General features: G+C 41.5%; 1 protein-coding gene across 2 annotated transcripts in view; it reads right to left on the bottom strand.

Moving 5' to 3' along the window:
* Positions 1-15894, bottom strand: part of SPOCK3 (SPARC (osteonectin), cwcv and kazal like domains proteoglycan 3) — a 572172-nt gene that overhangs the window by 139608 nt on the left and 416670 nt on the right. For both annotated transcript variants that reach the window (XM_073644316.1, XM_073644308.1), the window contains exon 5: positions 1620-1746. In XM_073644316.1, the coding sequence (XP_073500417.1) occupies positions 1620-1746 (127 nt within the window). The remainder of the gene's footprint in view (positions 1-1619; positions 1747-15894) is intronic.

Raw genomic sequence — 15894 nt, 5'->3', positions numbered from 1 at the left:
ATTCTGGAGAGAAATGTGCTGCCCAGTGTCAGAAAGCATGGTCTCAGTCGCAGGTCATGGTTCTTGCAACAGGATAATGACCAAAAAAACACACAGCTAAAAACACCCAAGAATGGCTAAGAGGAAAACATTGGACTATTCTGAAGTGGCCTTCTATGAGCCCTGACCTAAATCCTATTGAGCATCTTTGGAAAGAGCTGAAACATGCCGTCTGAAAAAGGCAACCTTCAAACACGAGAAAACTGGAGCAGTTTACTCATGAGGAGTGGGCCAAAATACCTGTCGAGAGGTGCAGAAGTCTCATTGACAGGTACAGGAATCATTTGATTGCGGTGATTGACTCAAAAGGTTGTTCAACAAAATATTAAGTTAAGAGTACCATCATTTCTGTCCAGGTCTATATCACGAGTTTAATTTTTTTTTAAATTCTGTGGAAGCAGAGTTGGAAAGCAATGAATGACTTTCAGTTGTTCATTTTCATAGATTTTTAATTTTTATTACTTTTGTCAGATTCAAGTTATTTCTGTGACCATTGTGGGTTTTTCTTTCATTAAACGAGGGATATCAACAATTTTGACCACATGTGTAGCTGCTTGAGGTAACATAGCATAACTGCAGACTTTTATTTTGAGACCAGACAATGCCTTTAAAGATTTGGAACCTAACAAGTTGATAATATTGCAGAAAACCCTTAATAGCATATTACTATCATCAAACATATCCTTAATTATTTACTTTCTTCCGGCAATAACGTTTCATATAACACAGGTCTATAAAAAATATATTTTTTTCAGGTGCCAAGTTGTGATGAGCGAGCATGCTCGTTACTCGAGATTTACGAGCATGCTTGGGTGAGCACCTATTATCTTCAGCATGCTTGGAGTTAAGTTTTCGTCACTCCCTGGACATGATTTGCGACTGCTTGACAGATTTAATAAATGAGAGGAATGCCTGTTTTTCCAGCATTCACGGAGAAACGAAAACTTAACGCCCGAGGACGCTGAAGATAATAGGTGCTCTCCCGAGCATGCTCATACATCTCGAGCAACGAGCATGCTCGATCATCATTAGCGCCAAGGCTTTTTGAATGGATTTAGGGTATTTCGATGGAGCTGAATTAAAAAATCCCATTACTTTTGCTGAATTGATTCGAGTTTTTGAGATAATTCATCCATGAAAATAATGCATTTTCTCAATGCGATATGTGTGTGATAACAAATGCAATAGCTTTTGGTCTTTTGATTCTTTAACAATGTCTTAGGTAATGCATTATCCCTTATAATTATTTTGTATTTCAATTTGTAAGCTTACAAGGCTATAAAAAACACTTTTGGAAGCTAGAATTCTACTGTAATTAATTAATTATCAAATAGCTCAGAAACTAGAGCCAATGTTGCAAAATTGAAGTAACATTTTTAATCAGCACCATAAATTCAATATAAAAACCTTCAGACATCCTTGGCACCAAAATCACTGCATACCAGTGTAATGAGACCGTATGACTTCTAGTATTTATATTAACAATCAAGCACAAAAGGTAACACACAATCTAGCATTGATAACGGAAAGTATTCCAAAATAGTGTAAAAAATAAAAATATAGTATATTTGAAATCTTACCTTAGATAAATATGAATGACCATCAGACCCACATACAGGATTTGTATAAGCTGCTGGACATTGTTTGCAACTAGAAGCAAGAGGAACACCTCTCCAGTACTTATAGCTTAATCCAGCTTCTTTCATGCTGTAATAAAATAGTCTTCATTATTAAAGTGAATGTAAACAAAAAGGGAATAAATCTTTTGCTCACTTTTATTAACATTTCATAAATATAATGTTACCTTTATTCTGCAGTCCGACTTGACTGTATTAGGAATTGCTTTTTGTATAATCAGTTGTAACTTTTACTAGCACCCTTCTGGTGTGCTTGCAACTTTCTGACTACTTTTTATTTTTTTTTTTTGCAATATGGGATTAAGATAAAAAGCAATTCTAGAATTGTTTTTCAACTTTTTTGGGGGTGTTCACCGTCCAAGAAAAATAATGATACAGTTTTATATAGTAAGTGTTGTTATGTATGTGGTGATTACACATGTGTCTTGCTTTTCCAAAATTTACTGATTTTATGCCTAAACTGGGTTTTGATTTTTAACACTTAAGACTTATTTTTCTTTTTTTCTTTACAATATTAATTAGTCCCACTAGAACAAATGATCCTTTGGTCGCATTGTATACGACTTATCTTGTACAGTGCATTATCTAAACTGTCAATGTTTGATTGACAGACAGCCTGTAACAGAAACTGATTGCCACCAATGTCTGTTATATAGCTCAGCGGAAAGAAGTACCGTAGCTATTAAACTATGTCTTTCTCTGAAACACCACAGAGTGTCAGAGTAAGGCCATGTTCACATGTTCAGGAGTGGCACAATCAGAGGAAAAGTATAATAGAAACACGTCACCACTTCTGCATTTGTCACTCACTCCTGGTTTTGGCTTACAAATACTGATGTGAAATACTGACCAAATACTGAACGTGTGACCATGGCCTTAACCCTTTCGAGCCAGAGCCTGTTTTCGTCTTCTTGACCTGGCCAATTTTTTCAATTCTGACCAGTGTACCTTTATGAGATAATAACTCTGGAATGCTTCAACATATCACAGTGATTCTGAGATTTTTTTTCATGACATATTGTACTTCATTATAGTGGTAAAATTTGTTTGATATAACTTGGGTTTATTTTTGAAAATATTGGAAATTTGGCAAAAATTTTGAAAATTTTGCAATTTTCAAACGTTTAATTTTTATGCCCTTAAACCAGAGAGTTATGTCACACAAAATAGTTAATAAATAACATTTCCCACATATCTACTTTATATCACCACAATTTCTGAAACATAATTTTTTTGTTTAGGAAGTTATAAGAGTTAATAGTTAATCAGCAACTTCTCATTTTTCCAACAAAATTTACAAAACCAATTTTTTGACGGACCACATCACATCTGAAGTGACTTTGAGGGGCCTATATGACAGAAAATACCCAAAAGTGACACTATTCTAAGAACTGCACCCCTTAAGGTGCTCAAAACCACATTCAATAAGTTTATTAACCCTTCAGGTGCTTCACAGGAATTAATGGAATGTGTAAGGAAAAAATGAAAGTTTTACCTTTTCCCACAAAAATGTTACTTTAGTCTCAAATTTTTTATTTTCATAAGGGTAAAAGGAGAAAATGCACAATAAAATTTGTTGTGCGATTTCTCCTGAGTACTCCGATACCCCATATGTGGTGGAAAACTACTGTTTGAGTGCACGGCAGGGCTCTGAAGGGAAGGAGCACCGTTTGAGCTTTGGAATGCGAAATTGGCTGGAATTGACAGCGGTCGCCATGTCGCATTTGGAGGGCCCTTGAGGTGCCTAAACAATTTTTTTTTATTTTCACAAGGGTAACAGGAGAAAATGGAACCCACAATTTGTTGAGCAATTTCTCCTGAGTACGCCGATACCCCAAATGTGGTGAAAAACTACAGATTGAGCGCACAGCAGGGCTCGAAAGGGAAGGAGCGCTATTTTGGCTGAAATAGGTTGCTGACGCCATGTCACATTTGAAGAGCCCCTGACATGCCAAAACAGCAGAAACCCCCACAAGTGACCCCATTTTGTAAACTACACCTCTCAAGAAATTAATCTAGGGGAGTAGTGAGTAGTGAGTATTTTTAACTTTAACCCTCAGGCAATTCACAAACTTGTATAACGCTGCGAAAATGAAATATTACTATTTTTTCTACTAAAATGTTTCTTTGACCTCAAATTTGCTATTTTCAAAAGGGGTAATAGGAGAAAGCGAACAGTACAATTTCTCCTGAGTACATCAATACCCCTAAGTGGTGGAAAACTACTTTTGAGGCACAGTACAAAGCTCAGAAGTGAAGGAACGCCATGTTAGGCGTCGGTCTGTTGCTGGATTCAAAATGGGTCCAGGACCTTCTGTGGTCTCCCATTTTGGTCCAGCTGGGGCTGATGCTGCTCAGCATCATTTTCAGCCGCAACGCCTAGCTGGTCCATGAGACGTACAGATTGTCTCCCATGTATTGTTACCTAGCAATGTTAAGCATTGGTTGCAGAGGGAGACAGGGCGTTTGGAGTCTAAGTCCAGAATTCGCCGCACTGAGCATGCCCATGACCTGGCGGATTGTGATTGGTGGTTTGGCACCCACTTGACTCGGTGACCTTGCACCGCCTGATTGGTCCACGGGTGGCGCCACCAATGGCGCGTCGGTGGGCAGGGCTTAGTCTTTAAAAGGCCCGCCCACAAACATGGCGGCGCGCTCTGATCATTGAGCAGAGATGCTGTTGTGTGGACGACTGTGCTCCACGAGTAGTTTCTGTCAGGCAGGCTAGTTCCATAGAGGCAGGTAGTTTCGTCTAGTAGTCTGGCTCTGCCAAAGGGGTCGCCTAACACCCTGAGCAGCCTGCAGACGTCCTATCCATGGCTATCGCCTGTCAGGAGTAGTACCCTTATGTCCGGTGGCACACCGGCTGGAGGCACGTGTACCCATCGGCGTAGTCACACACGCATCCTAGCACCGCCAGAGTAGTCCTTGTGCAGTAACAAGACTACCAATAGTTTTCCGGTCGCACATCTCCCGTGCTGTCAACGGAGATTGAGCAAACCGTTATACCCGTTCCTGTGTGCAGTAACACGGAAGGGTTTATCATTTAAGTTGGTTGCTTTCCTTCTCACCCGGAAAGTGTTCGGCAGCAGTCCACCAGGTTGCATCGCGGACCCCGGGGTCGGTTGCGTTCCATTATATTAAAGTTGTTTGCAACCGCCCTCCTAACAGTATCAGAGTGCCAGGGTCTTGCCGAACATGGCCGACAACCAGCAATTGCTGCAGTATATACAGCGAATTGAGGCCAGACTTAAATCTCTGGAACAGGCTGTCCAGGTCGCTTATATCACTGCAGTAGCTACCCAGGCGGCTTCTTTAGCAGCCAATATTATTAACTCGGCTGCGGTGAATATTGCAACCACTGCAAGTGCGCCATTTTTGGTCCCCCAGAAAAATTTTCTGGGGACAGTAAATTTTGCAGGGGTTTTATTAATTTATGCCCCATTCACTTGGAGATGATGGAGGCACGGTTCCCCTCCGAAAGAGCCAAAGTGGGCTATGTCATCTCATTACTCTCCAACAGGGCTCTGGAGTGGGCTACTCCTCTATGGGAGTGGAATGATCTGGTTGTAGCAAATGCGGGTCTTTTCCTTAAGACCCTAAAAAGTATATTCCTTGGTCCTCAGGTCACGCATGATACAGCTCTTAAGCTTCTTGCATTGATTCAGGGTTCGGCCACCGCCAGCCACTATGCCATCCAGTTTAGAACCCTAGTGGCTGAACTGGATTGGTCTAAGCGGTCGCTTATCCTGGTGTTCTGGAAGGGTCTGGCTGGTCATGTTAAAAATGCTCTATCTACCAGAGAGATCCCAACCTCCCTGGAGGAGTTAATATCTCTCACTAACCGTATAGACTTGCATCATGCGGAACACAAGTTAGAGCTGGAGGTCGCCAGACCTCAGTATCAGTTGGCACCATCCTTCTCTAGACCCATTTCCAAACCCGAGACTACCGACCTGGAGCCTGAGGCTATGGATATATCTCGAACTGAGTCTAACTCTTCTCGTTCCCGACCTGCTCATCTCTTGGAGTTCCCCGTTAATAAGGGTTCCAAGCAGTCGGGTAAATGAGTTGGTCTTACCACCGTTGGAGGAGGTGTATTAAATTCTGGGACTTCTTCCTCCAAATTATTATATAATGTGTCATTGTCCTTAGGTACATCTGCAGTTACTGCCAAGGCGTGGGTGGACTCTGGTGCTGATGGCAATTTTTTATCATCTACGTTTGCCCAGAGGCATGCCATCCCTTTAGAGTTACTGTCAAGACCCATGAACATCAATGTTGTCAATGGTTCACTCCTGGACGTGCAAATCACCCACCAGTCGATTCCCCTCACCATGTTTTTTCCTCAGGGCCACCGGGAGGTCATCTCATTTCTTATTATTCCCGGTGGGTTAGACAAGGTGTTATTGGGTATCCCCTGGTTACGTTGTCATACTCCACACATTGACTGGAATACGTGGGAGATTTCTTCCTGGAGTGAGAATTGTGCAACTCAGTGTATGGTCACAGTCACCCAGAGGGTAGACTCTGATCCCTCTACCGTTATGGCTTCCGGTACAGATTCTTTGTCTGTCCCCAGGACCCGGGTCTTGTCAGACTATGTCAAAAGGAACTCTCAGGTAGAGAGGGTCGCTGCTGTGTCCTCTAACCAGGTTCCATCGAGGAGGACGTTTGTTTACCCAAATCTACAGAATATGGTGCTATCCTGGGCTCATGCCCCTAAGATCGGAGCTCATTTGGGGGTCAAACGTACCACTAAGTCCCTTCAACGGTCCTATTGGTGGCCCCGGTTACGCCAGGACGTTAAGGACTTTGTCCTCACGTGTCCCGTCTGTGCGGGAGATAAATCTTTCCACCAAAGTCCGGCGGGTCTCCTCCATCTGTCACCTGTGACGGACTCCACACATAGAGAGTCAGTTGTCACTTCTCGTCGTCCCGCTCCCGTATTCTATCCGGGTGATAGAGTGTGGCTCATAGCCCATAATACTAAAGTACGTGGGGAATCTGCGAGGTTTGCCCCCCGCTTTAAAAAAGGGTACCCTGTACACCGGAGAGGTCACGGTTCTGTGAATCCCCTCTGTGACCCGGGGGACCACATTTTTGCCCCCCTGCTCATGGAGGAAAATGATCATCAAGTGGAGGGGGATGTTAGAAGGGAGGATAATGTTAGGCGTCAGTCTGTGGCTGGATTCTAAATGGGTCCAGGACCTTCTGTGGTCTCCCATTTTGGTACAGCCAGGGCTGAATGCTGCTCAGCATCGTCATCAGCCCCAACGCCTAGCTGGTCCACGAGATGTACAGATTGTCTCCTGTGTATTGGTACCTAGCAATGTTAAGCATGGGTTGCAGAGGGAGAGAGGGCGTTTGGAGTCTAAGTCCAGGATTCGCCGCACTGAGCATGCCCATGACCTGGCGGATCGTGATTGGTGGTTTGGCATCCACCTGACTCGGTGACCTGGCACTGCCTGATTGGTCCATGGGTGGCGTCACCAATGGTGCATCGGTGGGCAGGGCTTAGTCTTTAAAAGGCCTGCCCACAAACATGGCGGCGCGCTCTGATCATTGAGCAGTGATGAGATTGTGTGGACGACTGTGTTCCACGAGTAGTTTCTGTCAGGCAGGCTAGTTCCATAGAGGCAGGTAGCTTCGTCTAGCAGTCTGGCTCTGCCAAAGGGGTCGCCTAACACCCTGAGCAGCCTGCAGACATCCTATGCACGGCTATCGCCTGTCAGCCATGTGGAGCAGTACCCTTCAGTCCGGTGGCACGCTGGCTGGAGGCACGTGTATCCGTCGGCGTAGTCACACATGCGTCCTAGCACCGCCAGAGTAGTCCCTGTGCAGTAACAGGGCTACCGATAATTTTCCGGTCGCACATCTCCCGTGCTGTCAACGGAGATTGAGCGAACCGTTATACCCGTTCCAGTGTGTAGTACCACGGAAGGGTTTATCATTTAAGTTGGTTGCTTTCCTTCTCACCTGGAAAGTGTTCGGCAGCAGTCCACCAGGCTGCATCGCGGACCCCGGAGTCGGTTGCGTTCCATTATATTAAAGTTGTTTGCAACAGCCCTCCTAACACGCCATATTGGAGTTCAGATTTTGCTGGAATAGTTTAAGGGTGCCATGTAACATTGGCAAAGCCCTTGAGGTCCCAAAACGGGTGAAACCCCCCATAAGTGACCCCATTTAACAAACTACACCTCTCAATGAATTCATCAAGGGGTGCAGTGATCATATTGACAACACATGTGATTCACAGAAATGTATACCATTGGGCGGTGAAGAAAAAATAATTACATTTTTACCACAAAAAATTGTTTTAGCTCCAGATTTTACATTTTAACACAAGGCAAAGGGTAAAAAATGTGTCAAAATGTGTCACAAAATATCTGCTGAACGTGGCAATACTCCATATGTGACTGTACAGTACTGCTTAGATACACGGCAAGGCTTGGGAGGGAAAGAAGCGCTATTTGACTCTTTGAGCACTTGCTATTGTAGAATAGTTTGCGGACTCCTTATACAGAGATTCTAAGTGCCAGAAGAGCAGAATCCCCCCTCAATTGACTCCATTTTGGAAAATACAATCCTCTGGGAATTTATCTACAGGTGTAGTGATGAAATAAAGCTATACCATCTTTATTTCTATTTGACTTTTTGATTGCGTTTTATTCCACTTTTTGTTTGGCAGTATGATGAAAAAGAATTGTTTTTTTCTCTGTTTTCACTTATTTTTTTACGGTGTGCACAGAAGGGGTTAACTAGTGTGACAGGTTTATAGATCAGGTTTTTCTGTACGTGGCAATACCTAATATGTGCACTTTTTTTGTTTTTACATAAATATACGTATTTACAGGTTTAATATTTTTTCTTTTTTTTAATTTATTTTGTGATTTTTTTTTTTAATAGTCTTAAAACATTTTTTCACTTTTTTTTTTACTTTTTTACTTAGTACCTGTATGGGACTTCAATTTTTATTCTTCTGATCACAGGTCTCAGGCATTGCAATACACATGTATTGCATTGCATGAGACCTGTCAGTTTTCTACTGTCAGATCTCCTGATAGACTCAGCTTCTGGCTGAGTCTAACAGGCCACCATGCATGGCATATCCGGACCTCCAGCTACCATGACAACCCCAGATCACATCACTAGGCACCGGAGAGGTGAGTAAACGACCCCTCTCACTCTCTTCTAAATGCTATGATCGCTATTGATTGTGGCATGTAGAATATAGGAATGGGTTAAAATCATTGGGATCTGATCCAATCAGGTCCTGATGATGTCGCCTGTCAGAGCTGTTGCTCTGCACCAGAATTGCAGCACTCCCAGGGTCCTGAGTGCTGCGAGACCGCTGACTGTAGACAAACATCAGCGCTGCACAAAGCCCACCAAGCGCCGACGTTTATCTACAGTGGGCAGTCAGGAAGTGGTTAAACATACATGGCTGGAATGATGCGGCCAGTGTCTGAAAAATGCTGCCCATGGATCGGGTGATTACCTGGATATCCAACCAGGTAATAATTTATTGTTTATTTTACTTTTGTGTCCTTTTCAAATGCATTTGTTATATGATATTTTACAAGCAATTTCCATGTATTTATATTAAATATATTATCAATTTTTGTTGGTTACTAATTGCTTTCCTTTAGTATTTGAACTTGCTATATTTTATTATATATCCTATCAATTTTTAATCCTTTGTGGTATTCTGGGCATACTATATACATTTAGTGCATGTACTCTCATTCTGTTTCCCTTATTGGTATACTTAAACACAATAAAGTAAAACAAAACCCATTGGAAACCAGAAATTGAGTCATCAAACATGATGAATGACTAATTCAAATGATATGAAACGAAATTAGAAACTATTGTTTAATGTTTCAAGAAATGGATCTCTAGAGATATTTTGCCAGTGATGTGGTAATGAATGATGACTTAAATGTTTTGTCAATTGTGATTAGAAATAATAGAAACTGATAATAAACTTGCAAAGCAAAAACATGTAAAGTGATTACCTTAAATGGAGCCTGTTATCTGATTCATGCTGCCAAAACCACAGGCAGCATGAATGTCAGCCTGGCTGTATGATGACAGCCATGTTTATATTTCTCTGAATCCCTCCAGCGTTTCAGAGAAAATATACTTTAATGATCTGACCAGTGACCATAATCAGAGTCAAGACTAGTCTGGCTCTGCCCCTGATGGCTTTTCCCAGCACCACTGCAGGTGATTGAGCTGTCAACCACATCTAGCAGCACTGGAAAGAACCGACAAAATGCAGAGCCAGACTAGTCTCATCTCGAACGTTCAGGATCTTTAAAGTATATTGTCTCTTAAATGCCATTTCAGAGAAATATAAAAATGTTTGCAATAATGCAATTAAAATCTGATTCTTGCTGTCTTCTGTTTGGTCAACATAAATCAGATGTGAGGATCCCTTTAAATAAGAAACTAGTGTACAAAAATTCTGACAGTTTTAAAAGTTCATAGAGAAGACTAAGCATACTTAAGAATAAGATCATTATCATTATCACCTGTGGCCTTTCAGAGCGCTGCCCTTCCAGGTGGTGGGAAAAGTGGGTGGTGAAGTGAGTATTATTTTTGTTTTTTAAAGGTTTGCCTAGCCCTCTCCAGTTAAGCAAAATAGTGTCACCAGCTGGCTGCTATTTCACTGAATTCTACACAGCTATATATTCTTATGTACAGCATGATGCCAACAAAAAATATGATATTCTTACATTTTCTCACAACATTTGCATGGATAATGTTTTTTAACCAAAAGGCTACATTTGTATAATGTTTTTCTCAAGGAGAAGCCACTATTGATTTACACAATTATTAGTGCAAGTTTGGACTGACCATTTGTATATTAGAGCTGTGATTAAGGGCCTGCAGAAGACCCCAATGCCTCTCATAATGATCCTCCTGTGAATGCTGGCCCGTGGCCAACGTTCATGAGAGATTGTGATTTCTGCTATACATAGCAGTGTTGAAGCACTGCTATGTATAGCACAGGCAATCGGAAGATTGCAGTTTCAAGTCTCCTAAGGGGAATATTGAACACTGTAAAAAATAAAAAAAGTTTTAAAAAATATAAAAAAAAACACAAAAGTAAAAATTTTGCCTTTTGCCCCATTAAAAAAATAAAACAATAAAAAAAATACACATATTTGGTATCGCCGTGTTCAGAAATGTCAGATCTATCAGAATATGAAGTAGATTAATCTGATCGGTAAAGAGTGTAACGTAAAAATAAACGCCAGGATTACGTTTTTTTGGTTGCCGCAACATTGCAATATAATGCAATAAGAGACGATCAAAATATTTTATGTACACCAGAATAATAAAAACATCATATCAAGCCACAGAAAATAAGCCCTCACCCAACCCCAGATCTAGAAAAATGGAAACGCTACAGGTCTTGGAAAATGGCAACAAACGCAAAAACTTTTTTTCATACAAATTTTGTAATTTTTTTCACCACTTAAATAAAAAATAACCTACATATGTTTAGTATCTGCGTACTCATACTGACCTGGAGAATTTTATTGCCAGGTCAATTTCACCATATAGTGAACATGGTAAATAATGAACCCAAAAAACAATTGTAGAATTGCACTTTTTTGCAATTTCACCGCACTTGAAATTTTTTCCCCGTTTTCCAGTGCACTATGTGGTAAAATCAATGGTGTCATTCAAAAGTACAATTCAGCCCATGAAAAAAAACAAGCCCTCACATGGCTATATTGACTGAAAAATAAAAAGGTTATGGCTCTTGGAAGAAGGGGAGGAAAAAAAACAAAAAACGGAAAATCGCCCAGGGGCGAAGGGGTTAAATATGTCTACAGATGTTGTTTCTAATAAATTCTTCCTCTGTACTGACTGGAATGCAACTGAGCAAAATTGTATACTAGGTTAAAAATAAAAACACTAATCTACAAGTCAGGAAGAGATTTTCCTTCTGACTGCCACCACAGCTAAAAAAAGAATTGCACAGGATCTCCCCATCATAAATTATGTCAGAAGTGGATGGTGGGGTGTGTGGCCTAGTAAATATACAAGCGATAGCAGCTGAATATATGCCACCTTCTTTTGGCTTATTCAGGCTTGGGGCACTCTACAAGTTGGATGTTTGTGTCTCCAATATATTTTACACCTATTATTCATTATATTTTCTTTGATGAGTCTTGCCACCAAGATGAAAGGCATTGGAAAAGGGAGGAATGGGGGCTTATAGTTTTTTAAAGTAGGAGTAAACACTTGGATACAGACCTTTTCATGGCAGGAGTCGTTGCACGGGCACCACATATAATGCATGGGCATTTCTCCTGGCAAACCCTGCCCCAAACAAAATGACCCTGCTGACACCATGGTGCACTAAGTTCATATGACCAGGTGAGATCTAAACTTTTTTAAGAGCACTGTTGGTTATGACCACCTCTGTATACTAAGCATTGCCTGATATTATGGTACAGTATTTAATATTATCTATGAGGTAACATTCGCTATAATCTTATGGGAAGACCCCAAGGCTCTTCTCACCTGACATGGTCCATAAGCTTTTGTAAGTGTGTTGATTTATTTAATGATTAAAATTGAAACATGTATGTTTTTTTAAGACTATGCATTAAACGTTATGTTTTAGTAAAATTCTCTTTTTACTTTATTGGATATGGGCAAAAATGTAGAGTTTTTTTTAAATAAAAGCATTCATGAATGTGTATTAATTCTGGCCAAGCAGTAATCCACAACCACTTTTCACTCCACAAAATGACATCCTTGGTGCTCTACATTCTAAAGCAAATAGTTAATAAATGTTTCTCAAAGCAGATTAGACATTTGGAACAAAATGTTCCAAAAAATAGGCATAAATAAACTGCAAAATGTGGACCATTGTATTAAGCTGGATCAATTATGGAAATCATAACCATTAATGGATGATGGCTGAGTACAGACAGCAATGTCAGTCTTAAAATATTCTTCAAAAAAAAGAGTATGGCACAGCTGATCCTAATGTTCTGTATGGGCTGAAAGTGAACAAGAACACGACGGTACAATACATACCAGGTGGCAATAGGATTAGACTTTCCCAGGTTTGAAAGAAAAGTTCAAACCTATGTAATAAATACTTCATGATATAGAACGTACTGTGAATAGAAAAACTACATCCTTATACTTGTCATATATATCTCCCTATTAGTTCTAAATATGTACAAATGGTTAATTTATGTTCATATATCATATGTGGTTTTTGAGCAACCAAGAATTTATTTTTGATCATTTATGATATATATTTTCATTAATGAACTCAGGTGTTTTATCAGTTATGGAAACATAGCTTCTAGCAAGCAAACTCATGTGCATTTATTAAATTGCTTGATCCAACAACATTGATTAAACTGTCATTTATGGAAGAATATTTTTCTTCACACTGTGAAGATAAATTAGCAAATGCCTATATAGTTTTTTTTCCATCAAAATGACACTGACAGTTTATAATGAGCTATAATTACAAATAACTCTAGAGATTTTAAATCACATTTAAACACGCTGACCTTGTCTTCAGTGTTTTACGTTATATGGATTTTAACTAATAATTGTACAAAATACTTAATTCATTAAATAATGGATATGTCTTACTTTTTAGAGCACCAAAAGCTCATTGTCACATGCCATTTTATTACTATTGGTTGATTAAGACATTGCAGCAACCAAAAAAAAACTAGCAGCAGTTAAGTGTCCTATATGCACAGGTGTGCACAGGAACAATGAATACAAATGTTATTATTAACGACAGAGTTGAAGGGAAGGTGCTGCAATTTTTAATTTTACATTAATAATTATTGATTATATAATCAATTATTTTTAATACAAAATTAAATGTACCACTTTATTAGTTTTTTATTTATTCAATTTTACTTTAACCACTGGGGGCTGCCATTTTCATTTGAGGGGTGTGTAACTGTCTGAGCACGACAGATATACACCTCACATACGGGAGCCCTTGACATAAGAGCCTACAGTCGGACGGCGACCGCATCTCTTGTATTGAGGATGCTTCTCCTGCCTCTTAGCTGTGATCTTGGCATGCCCCATGGGCTGTCCAGGTCACAGCTGTGGGAGGAGATTGCGGCCATTTTGTGGAGCCCGCAGTGTATGCTGTGGGCTCCACTTTCCCTTATCATTCATCATTGCACGCACTGCTCAGTGCGTGCGATGACAATAGCTGCCAGGGAGACAAGGTGCCGGGGAGTGGAGGTCCCAGGCGAGGTGAGTATCTGCAGCTGTGGCGGGGAGTGGTGATCTCAGTCTGTCAGCTGTGATCACCGCTCACTGCCGACCTGTTCAGAGCACACAGAAGACCCAGCGCTGCGTGGGAGCATGAGGAAGGTATGTAGAAGCATTTGTTTTTTTTCTTTGCATTGAATATAAGGGGGCCATATACACCTGATGGGGGCAATATATACAAGACGGGGGCCATATACACAGGACAGGGGCCATATACACAGGATGGGGGCCATATACACAGGATGGGGGCCATATACACAGAATGGGGGCCATATACCAGGATGGGGAAATATGCCCAGGAAGGGGGCAATATACCCAGGATGGGGGACATATACCCAGGATGAGGGCCATCAACTCCAAAAACTATTAACCCGAGTTTTAGCTTTAAATAAATAATAGAAAGTAAAATAAACTATATAAAAAATAAAGGAAACACTTAAAAAAACAGAATATAACTCCATGTAAATCAAACTTCTGTGAAATCAAACTGTCCACTTAGGAAGCAACACTGATTGACAATCAATTTCACATGCTGTTGTGCAAATGGAATAGAACATAGATGGAAATTATTGGCAATTATCAAGACACACTCAATAAAGGAGTGGATCTGCAGGTGGGGACCACAGACCACATCTCAGTACCAATGCTTTCTGGCTGATGTTTTGGTCACTATTGAATGTTGGTTGTGCTTTCACACTCGTGGTAGCATGAGACGAATTCTACAACTCACAGAAGTTGCTCAGATAGAGTAGCTCATCCAGGATGGCACATCAAAGCGAGCTGTGGCAATAAGGTTTGCTGTGTCTGTCAGCGTAGTGTCCAGAGGCTGGAGGCGCTACCAGGAGTCAGGCCAGTACACCAGGAGACATGGAGGGGGCCGTAGGAGGGCAACAACCCAGCTGCAGGACCGCTACCTCCGCCTTTGTGCAAGGAGGAACAGGAGGAGCACTGCCAGAGCCCTGCAAAATGACCTCCAGCAGGCCACAAATGTGCATGTGTCTGTACAAATGGTTAGAAACCGACTCCATGAGGGTGGTATGAGGGCCCGACGTCCACAGATGGGGGTTGTGCTCACAGCCCAACACCATGCAGGATGCTTGGCATTTGCCACAGAACACCAGGATTGGCAAAGTCGCCACTGGCGCCCTGTGCTCTTCACAGATGAAAGCAGGTTCACACTGAGCACATGTGACAGATGTGACAGAGTCTGGAGATGCCGTGGAGAGCGATCTGCTGCCTGCAACATCCTTCAGCATCACCAGTTTGGCAGTGGGTCAGTAATGGTTTTGGGTGGCATTTCTTTGGAGGGCCGCACAGCCCTCCATGTGCTCGCCAGAGGTAGCCTGACTGCCATTATGTACCGAGATGACATCCTCAGACCCTTTGTGAGACCATATGCTGGTGCCGTTGGCCCTCGGTTCCTCCTAATGCAGGACAATGCCAGACCTCATGTGGCTGGAGTGTGTCAGCAGTTCCTGCAAGATGAAGGCATTGAAGCTATGGACTGGCCCGCCCATTCCCCAGACCTGAATCCGATTGAGCACATCTAGGACATCATATCTCGCTCTGCCCACCAACGTCACGTTACACCACAGACTGTCCAGGAGTTGGCAGATGCTTTAGTCCAGGTCTGGGTGGAGATCCCACAGGAGACCATCGGCAACCTCACCAGGAGGATTTCCAGGGATTGTAGGAAGGACATACAGGCACGTGGAGGCCACACACAATACTGAGCCTCATTTTGACTTGTTTTAAGGACATTACATCAAAGTTGCATCAGCCTGTAGTGTATTTTTCCACTTTACTTTTGGGGGTGGGTGACTCCAAATCCAGGCCTCCATTGGTTAATAAATTTGATTTCCATTGATGATTTTTGTGTGATTTTGTTGTCAGCACATTCAACTTTGTACAGAACAAAGTATTC

This window comes from Phyllobates terribilis, unplaced genomic scaffold, assembly GCF_046119375.1.
Source record: "Phyllobates terribilis strain yellow unplaced genomic scaffold, ASM4611937v1 Scaffold_1__5_contigs__length_1240528914, whole genome shotgun sequence".
Classification (NCBI taxonomy): Eukaryota; Metazoa; Chordata; class Amphibia; order Anura; family Dendrobatidae; genus Phyllobates; species Phyllobates terribilis.
Note: the sequence above shows the minus strand (reverse complement) of the source record. Positions and strands in the feature narration are given on the sequence as shown.